This window comes from Cervus canadensis, chromosome 23, assembly GCF_019320065.1.
Source record: "Cervus canadensis isolate Bull #8, Minnesota chromosome 23, ASM1932006v1, whole genome shotgun sequence".
NCBI lineage: Eukaryota > Metazoa > Chordata > Mammalia > Artiodactyla > Cervidae > Cervus > Cervus canadensis.
In genome coordinates, this window is record NC_057408.1 from 36,511,205 (window position 1) to 36,520,778 (window position 9,574).

General features: G+C 39.1%; 1 protein-coding gene and 1 pseudogene across 2 annotated transcripts in view; both read left to right on the forward strand.

Annotated features, from left to right (window-relative positions):
• RPRD1A (regulation of nuclear pre-mRNA domain containing 1A) overlaps positions 1-4,216 on the forward strand; it is a 65,334-nt gene extending 61,118 nt beyond the window's left edge. The window contains exon 7 of the mRNA XM_043443641.1: positions 769-4,216. Within this exon, the coding sequence (XP_043299576.1) occupies positions 769-918 (150 nt within the window). The 3' untranslated portion in view covers positions 919-4,216. The remainder of the gene's footprint in view (positions 1-768) is intronic.
• A 2,391-nt stretch (positions 4,217-6,607) lies between these two features.
• On the forward strand, positions 6,608-9,216 carry LOC122425342 (annotated as a pseudogene). Its single transcript, XR_006264819.1, has one exon. The product of XR_006264819.1 is annotated as an N-alpha-acetyltransferase 50-like (transcript).
• Positions 9,217-9,574: the final 358 nt, after the last annotated feature.

The window sequence follows — 9,574 nt, forward strand, 5'->3', positions numbered from 1 at the left end:
TAAGCCAAACATGATCTTTATTGGTTTCTAGTCCGATTCCTTAGGCTACTGTGTGCAGGGTTTCCTAACCTTTTTTTTTTTTTTTCCTTTGTGCCATTGAGATCCTTTGGTGATCCTGTGAAGCCTTGGACCCCTTCTCAAGTTAAATATTTTAAATGTAGAAAATAAAATGCATAACATTACAATAGAAAAAAGTTACAGTAAAATAGTTATTGAAGTAATAAAACTTGTACAGTAATATGTGCTTCTTTACTGATATATTAAGTAACACTAGCAGTTCGTCTAATAATTTCAAAGTAGTGATAAATGTGAAAAACTGTGATGTAATAATGAAACATCTGGTTTCTATTCAAGATAAACTCAAAGATACTGATAATACTCCTGTGGGGTTTTTTTTTTCCAATATTTATAGTCAAAAAAGTGCTAAATTTTAGTTTAAGCTTGTGGAAATAAATATATATTTTTTCTTATCCTTGCCCCAGTATACCTGAGAACGCTATATGCTTCAGTTAAATATTGATATATTTATATGTTAGTCTTCTTTTTACAGGTGTGAGGCAGCAACTTAAGATTGTAGTTTTTCCTAAGAATGAGTTTCCCTACTTGAGAATTTCCCAAATCCCTCTCTTGATCCTAAGGCTCACATAATCTTGTTTTTTAGCATAAACTGAGTGCTTTATCATATTTTCTGCAGAGCATTAGCTGGATAAGCTAGATGGCTCTTCTCTGAACTCCCACAGTGCTAATGAGAGTGGTTTGATGTTACAGGAATACAAGCGCAAGTTAGCCAGAGTTTCCCTGGTGCGCAAAGAACTCAGGTCCCGGATCCAGAGCCTGCCGGACTTATCTCGATTGCCCAATGTCACTGGCAGCCACATGCACCTGCCCTTTGCGGGGGACATCTACAGTGAAGATTGATGACCAGTCTCTTTCCAGGGCCCAGGACTTTGCAAGAGATGGAGACAGGTTAGGTGGATAGTGCTGTAGTGTTATTTTTGTATATTGTTGAGAGAGTGACATTAACAAAAAGAAATGACAAGTAATTTATAAAATTGTTTAAAATGTTGGTTTGTTTACTATTTTATTGGTAAGTTAACATGACTTAGTTTAAAAGTGAATCTTTTATGTGTATTAAGCTCACAAGTAGTGATTATTTTCAAAAGATCTTTTTGTAAATTTTTTTGATCCAGGGCCTTGTGAGAAATTCCATGTTTCTATTTCTTCATGTATTTTCAAATGTTTTTCTTTATTTTCTTCAGTATCTAATCAGTGTATAGTATGTGATTCCTAAAGGGTAAGAACTAATCAGGTTGGTTGAGACTTTATTATGGTATAGTTAGGACTTGATTGTAGAAGGGACTAGGTGTTCCAACTTGATTTTCACCCTTCTCCTCAACCAAAACATCAGTTCTGTGCCTCTCAACACCTTAGATTGCTTATTCCCCAGGGGTTGGTCATTTAATACTAAACATGGATGTTGTTTTGAGGGTCAGATCAGAACCTAGAGAACTTTCCCACAACAGGGGTTCCATCCCGACAGCCACAGTGTAGGATAAAAGGAGTGTTATATAGGGACACCTTGATTAAAAGCTGTTTAGAGTTATTTGGGTAGATAGCTATGAAAATGCTTTTGGAAATGTTAAAAAAAAATTGACATTGTACCAAGAGAACAACTCTGATTCTGGAATCTCTGTTTGTCAAATCAAGCTCCTGTTAACATAATTGATCCCTTTAACATAAAAAGCCATCTGTGGGATTAAAAGAAGAGTAGAATAATGGTACCTTAATATTCTCTTAGCCATTTAACTTTAAAAAACAGTAGTATTTTTAGCTCTAATATCTCATGAACTCAATATTCATTAATGTTCAGTAAAGTAGCCTGGAACATTTTTAATGTTTCCTTAAGGTTTTTGAATTACGTATATTTGGGAATTAAGCAGTCCTACACTACAGGGTAGATATGGTAAATATTATATTTGTATATTTAGAATTACCAAAACAAATGTACTTTTACCTTTTATTTCTAACCCTGTGTTAGAGCAATTGCATGCTCTCCTGCTTTCTCTTTAAATCACACTGTTAAGCTGTGGATTTTGTACTCAGTGATTACTTAGGATAAACATTTTTTTTCGTTCATTACATATTAGACATTTTTCTTTTTGATGTAAGAAGATTCATCTTAGTCAATAAAACAGCTTTTTAAATCCCACAGGTCAGTTATGTCTCACTAGTCTGAATGGCTTCACTCTTTCTCAGTATTAGAAATTATAGTTAAAGTGAATTTACTATATGTGAAGGAGAAAGCCAATATTTAATTTTAGCAGCCAGTAGTTTTCAGAACGGTGCTTTTAACGGTTTGGCCTCTGCAAAACAGACACACATAGTAGTAGTTCCCACCCATACATGGCTTATATTCCAACGGTTTTTAGTCAGCTTTTGGGACTCGGGGCACATTTTCCCACAGGAACAGTAGTAATTAGGTTCCCTGCGAACACTCCCACAGAGAGCTCACCCAGGAACCGAATCCACTTAACCATGAATGTAGTGAACTTGTAATGTGGTTGACAAATTACGAGTAGTAGATCCTGACCAGCGTTTGTGACATCACTCTGCACTAAGGAAGTGGTGTGAAGCAGCGTTACACACTGGGGTGTCTCTCTGTCTTGTGTACCTCTGTCCCTAGCTGTAGGATGTGTAAGAAAAAGATTCAGCGTGGGGTGGAGGGTGTGACAAATTCACGATTATTAAAACCTGGTTATACCTGTTACAAAAGTATGCCACTTTGTTAAAGTGAAAGCAAAAACTTGTATATTAACTTATTTTTTAGCATCTTGACCTTATTTATGATCTACTAAAGTGGTGACTTATTCAAAATACATTTTTTTCCATTTAATACTAATTTATAAACTGTGTACTCCTGGGAAGATTTGAAACCTACTAGAAGTTTGTTGAAATATTTAAGAAAGACTTCTGACTTAGATACTGATTTTAATGCCAGTATCTGCTCTAAATATTTATGATAAAAATGCATTATTTTTTTAAAGAGCTTGATGCAATTTGTGGTAAGTGATAGTACTCAACCTGAATCCTACCCCCAGTTTCACCCTTTGACCAAGTCTTCACAAGCCTTCAGTTGTTGGTTAATCCACTGACCATAAACACAAATGATATGGTCTGGTTTAGAAGTCTTGATAGTTAATGTGGTAAGCCTTAGCAGTAAATAGCCTTCCTTTCTAAAAGGGGGATGAAAGTTTCTCAAGAAACTTAGCTGGGTTAGCTGGGGGTTCTCTAATACCAAATTCTAAATCATGAACATTTTCTTCACTGTGTACGTGAGGCAAATCATGCATTTTGAGTGCAGCTTGGCCTGGCCCCTCAAGAGAAAAGCATGTCACCATATTTGCAGTAGGCATATTTGGTTTGAATGGATACCATCACTCTTTTCTCCACAAACAGTGCAGAGAGCTGTCTGGAGTGGCAATTTGAACAGATTCCCTGGTGTTCCCTCTGCTCCTTCTGTCAATACAGTAAGTAAAAGAACCACATGGGGGAGCCTGGGAGTCTGGGAAAATCAGCTGTGCTCAATAGCCAACCTCCCCTTCTAGGAAAACCAGTCCAGGTGCAGCTATTTTGGTACCTCATCTCACATGCACTCTGAATCAGGGTTTTTCTATAAGAACTCTTTCAGGATCAGCAAAAGCTGAGATGACCTGGTCATCTTGATTTGCAAAATTAAAATAAAACCAGGTTGTCAGTTGTCATTGTAGATGAGCAACTCATCTATTATTATTGAACTGGTTCTGAGAAATCTTCAGAAAGCTCAAAACTACAAATTAATTAGGAAAGTTAGAATGTCTTTTCTGAATTTTCCATTCAAAAAATTTATATGAAATAACATAAAGCTACATAACCACTATGTATTCTATTAAGAAGAAGTTTCTAAGTGGCAGTCTTAGTTGTTGCACTATATCACAGCTTTTTAAAGTGTAAACTCAGTTCTTCTCTGTATAGGAAGGGAGCATTGTGTTACTTACTGAATTTATTTATGCAGAGCATTTGTTGCCATCTGTAATTCCAGCCATCCACACATGAGTCTGTTCTGAGGTGGCAATAGCACATGGGAAGATGAAGTCTCCCTATTTCTTTACCCCCTTTACTTTGGTTGTATCTGATGACAATATAAGATGTTCTTAATAAAGTTTTACGTTCTTTTTGAGATGTGCAGATCATTTTTGTGTATTTGCTCAGGTGGATATGGGGTGAGGAGGGGAGATGAGGATGGGCTGGGAGGGAGGGAAAGTGCTGGAAGTATTCCACAGTGCAATGGTGGAGAAACTGCCAAAGAAAATGCTAGTTGCTTGGTCAGTGGGAACCAAACTTGAGCAAACATCAGTAGCACCTGGAGGACTTATTAAACTATAGATTGTGGGGCTCCACCCCCAGAGGTTCTGGGGTAAGGCCTGATTACATTCCTAACAATTTGATGCTGATGCCACTGAGTTTGACAACCACTGCTCTAGACCAGCTTTAAAGTCTGTGACTTGCTTGACGACTTAAAATTCCAGGTAATTCCAGACAATTCCAAGTAATAATAAGAGTATGGGTTTTACAGTTCATTATGTAGCAAGTTCTTGGGGCAGAGAATGAAACTGCATCTGCTTTTATGACCTGCTGCACAGTCTAAGTGCCTTTGAATCAACAGATTCACTTATAGTACCTTGAACTCCCTGGAGTACAGGTCCTCTCGCGACATTTAAAGCAGAACTGGAAAATACTAGAAATCTAACGAATCTCTAGGGCACTGTTTGCTAAACTCCTTTCATAAGTCTCTTTTGGGACATTTGCAGGAAGGGCACATACCTCCTGGATCAGAATTCTCTGTGATTTTACCATCTAGAAAGTTTGGGAGGGCTAGTACTTAGGCCAGTGCCCCTGGCTCCCACCCCTGGATGGCCTCTGGTCACTTTATCTGAATTCGGGGGCTTCCCATTGCCATTCAACTATTTCTGCCTCACGGCAGTAGGTTTTACACAGGGCAACCTCTATCCAGAGATTCTGTTTTGGAAGATTTGGGATAGACCTGGAAATCAGCATTTTAAATGAGCTACCTGATGATTCTGATGCAGGTAATTCTTGACTGCACTTTGAGAAACAGTGCCCTACTGAGAAAATTATGGTCTATAACATACTGATGGTAGGTCTCACGTATATGTTACTTACTGTGCCCCAGGGCTGCTGTAAGCAGGTCACATAACTTTGTGATAGATGGCTCTGATTACTCCAGTTTTACCTATGGAGAGGCTAAACTGAGTCCAAGTTGCTCAGTCGTGTCTGACTCTTTACAACCCCATGGACTATACAGGCCATGGAATTTCTCTCCAGGCCAGAATACTGGAGTGGGTAGCTGTTCCCTTCTCCAGGAGATCTTCCCAACCCAGGGATCGCACCCAGGTCTCCTGCATTGCAGGCGTCTTTACCAGTTGAGTCACAAGGGAAGCCCAAGAATACTGGAGTGCGTAGCCTATCCCTTCTCTAGTGGATCTTCCTGACTCAGGAATCGAATCAGGGTCTCCTGCATTGCAGGAGGATTCTTTACCAGCTGAGCTACCAGGGAAGCCCATGGAGAAGCTAAGATACAGACCCTGAACAAGTCAAGTGGTGAAGCTGGGATTCAGACCCAGCTCCAAGTTTTGACTATGAGCCTATGCTTCTGAACCACCACACAATGCTGCCTGTTACATTGATACGTTTGTGTAGCAGCTTCACCATCACCATATCATATTTTGCATAATGTGAAGTTATAACATGATGTGAACATTCAAATTAAAAAGTAACAACTGGAAGCATTGGGAAGAATGGAGGCTTATGAAAAGCTATGACACCCAGTTTATTTTGTGTTGTTTTCATTGAGGTCCAATATAACATAAAATTCACCATTTTAAAGTGTACTCTGGCCGTAATTACATTGATGAGTAACATTATTGTGCAGCCATCACCACCACCCACTTTATTATTTTTTTTTTCTTTTTTTTTTTTAAATTTTTTATTTTATTTTTTTTAATTAGTTGGAGGCTAATTGCTTCACAACATTTCAGTGGGTTTTGTCATACATTGATATGAATCAGCCATAGATTTACACGTATTCCCCATCCCGATCCCCCCTCCCACCTCCCTCTCCACCCGATTCCTCTGGGTCTTCCCAGTGCACCAGGCCCAAGCACTTGTCTCGTGCATCCCACCTGGGCTGGTGATCTGTTTCACCGTAGATAGTATACATACATGCAGCACTGTTTATAATAGCCAGGACATGGAAGCAACCTAGATGCCCATCAGCAGATGAATGGATAAGGAAGCTGTGGTACATATACACCATGGAATATTACTCAGCCGTTAAAAAGAATTCATTTGAATCAGTCCTAATGAGATGGATGAAACTGGAGCCCATTATACAGAGTGAAGTAAGCCAGAAAGATAAAGAACATTACAGCATACTAACACATATATATGGAATTTAGAAAGATGGTAACGATAAGCCTATATGCAAAACAGAAAAAGAGACACAGAAGTACAGAACAGACTTTTGAACTCTGTGGGAGAAGGTGAGGGTGGGATGTTTCAAAAGAACACCCACTTTAAAATATCTTCAGAAAGGTCAAGGCGCAGCGGCGGGTCTGGCTGGTGGCGGCGGGCGGGAGGCTAGTTCCCCGTGTGGAGAAGCTGCTGCACTAGCGCGGCGGCTGGAGGCACCTCCGCCCCCTCCGAAGACGCAGGGCCGCGCTAAACTCTCGCGGCCTCTGTCACCGCTCAGCTCCTGGCCTTAGGCGAGGAGGCCGGCTTGTGGGCTTGAGTGGCCCGAGCTGAGGGCGCGGAGAGCTCAGGGCGGCGAGGACAATGGCGTTGATATAGGCGGTCACAACGGCCTCAGCAGGCGGGGAAGATGAAAGGTAGCTGGATCGAGCTGGGAGATGTGACACCACACAATATAAAACAGCTGAAGAGATTAAACCAGGTCGTCTTTCCAGTCAGCTACAATGACAAGTTCTACAAGGATGTGCTGGAGGTTGGCCAACTAGCAAAACTTGCCTATTTCAATGATATCGCAGTGGGTGCCCTGTGCTGTAGGGTGATCATTCACAGAATCAGAAGAGACTTTACATCATGACACTAGGATGTCTGGCACCATACCGAAGGCTAGGAATTGGAACTAAAATGTTAAATCATGTCTTAAACATCTGTGAAAAAGATGGCACTTTTGACAACTTCTATCTGCATGTCCAGATCAGCAATGAGTCTGCAATTGACTTCTACAGAAAGTTTGGCTTTGAGATTATTGAGACAAAGAAGAACTACTATAAGAGGATAGAGCCTGCAGATGCTCATGTGCTGCAGAAAAACCTCAAAGTCCCTTCTGGCCAGAACGCAGATGTGCAAAAGACAGACAACTGAATAAATTACAGCTGAACTTTCTTGCACTTGCTTGTTGCCAAATAAAAGAGAGGCCCATTGATTCCCCTCCCCCCTTTCTTCTAAAACTTTCCCCCTTCCTTGTTCTTACTTTTCCTCCTTTCAAAACTTGCTTCCCTTTCCTCTAAAAGTGTTAAACTTTTAAGGACTTATTAATCATGTTTGGATTGTTTTAGTTTTCTTATTTTTGTGAGGTGGTTTGATTGTAGGAAGGAGAAGGTATAGATCGGTTTAGTTTCACAGTTAAGGTATATATGGTCCCAAAAATCTGAGTGTCAATTTCCATTTTTTTTTTAATGTCCTGCTTTCACATTGAAAGGCAGAGCCTACAAAATATTGTATATTTCAAAGGACAAAAAGAAGCAGCAGCAATGTCTTGTTCTCTCTCTTAGACAAGTTTAGTGTGTTTGTGGTACTTTGGGTTTTTAAAAGATTTTGTGGGATACTAATCCCTATACATTGCCTTCAATCCACCTTTTGTCCTTCTGAGTATTATCTCAGGAGTTGGGCCATTGTTATCCTTGTAAGAAATACTAAGCTTATTTTGTTCTGTTAAGCAATATTCCTTCCTTCCTTGCTGGTGGCTGAAGGTGGGTGGGATAGTTTGAATTGGTAGTATTAGACTTTGGTCTCAGTATGTGAGTTAAACTGCTTTTTGCTAATGAGTAGGCTGTTGGTTAGCAGGTTTGTTTTTCCTGCTGTTGATTGTTACTAGTGGCATTATCTTTTAGCATATGGGCTGGTGAGATTAATTTTTTTTTTAATATCCCAGCTAGAGATACAGCCTTTAACTGACCTAAAGAGGTTTCTTGTGATCTGCTTTTTTTCTCCTGTTGTTTTTCTTCAGTAAACCCACAGTAGTTGGTCAGACCTTAAATATGGAGTTGATGTCCTTTATAGGTCAGTGCCCTTAAATAAACCTGAAGTAGGTATTGTCTCCTGGACATACAAAAAAATACCTAAACAGAAGCTTAGATGGATTTGTGGCACAATAAATGCATTTAATGTCAGCTAACGCAGACTGTTAGAAGTGTGGCCACTGAGCATTTGATTTTAGAGGAAAGAATATCTAGACAGTATTTTTGAGAATAACATAGCTGTGCTATTGCTTATCTGTTGGAGAACATCCCAGATTTGCTTACATTCTGTGCCTGTGATACTGAGTTTAAGGATTTCGGGGAGGGGGAATTATTAAACACATTGCTTATGTTCTTGGGAAAAGTAGAAGTCTAGAAGTGTTAATAACGCGAATGTCACTGTGACCTCCTGTACTGACAGGACTGGTTTATGCCAGATCATTTTCTGGCACTTAGGGAGTGGCTTTGACAGGTCAGTAACTTTCTGTAAGATAGATGACCTCTAAAATTTTCAGGTTTTCCTTCATAATCCCATCTCCAATATTCAAAATTTTCTACATTGCCAATACCAGTGGCCTAAGAAATGCTTTCATTAGACTTAAAACGATGCACAGAGCTTGAATTTTCTGTCATTTGACTTTAAAAAGAAGGTTGATTCATAACATTTATCTTCTTGTGTAAATTCTGGCATAAAAGTTTCATCTCTTCAAATACATTGAATGACAAAATTATTTTACACAATGTTTATGCACATCTTATAATTTTAAGTTCTTATTTGAGAATGTGAAAATGCAAGGTACAATAGACTTCAACAGTCTTAGTTGAGTGCCAAGAATAATATAGAAAAGGAAGATAGTTGATGAGTGAGTTCATAGAGTTCTAATCTTAAGATAGTGAAAATGTAGAAAGACCTTGCTGATTTCTTGGGTATCAGTTTCTTAAGCAGTCCAAATCTAAGCTTAGAAGAAAAGTTTAGCATTGAGCACCTTTACCTTCATGGATAAGCTTCAGCTTGCTCTTGCCAAGAGAAGAGTGCTTGAGTTACAGAAGGCAAGATTAGTTTGAAGAATTCAGTCTTTTTGTAAACTTCAGATGTCAAAATAGATTTTGATATATAAATGAGTTTTGTGAGATGACACTGCCTCTATTTCTATAACCATTTCACCTGGACTATCTAATCAGTCCTATGAATGTATCCCTAGATGTGGTTAATGAAAACCAAATAGCTGCCTCATGACAATTAAGTACATATT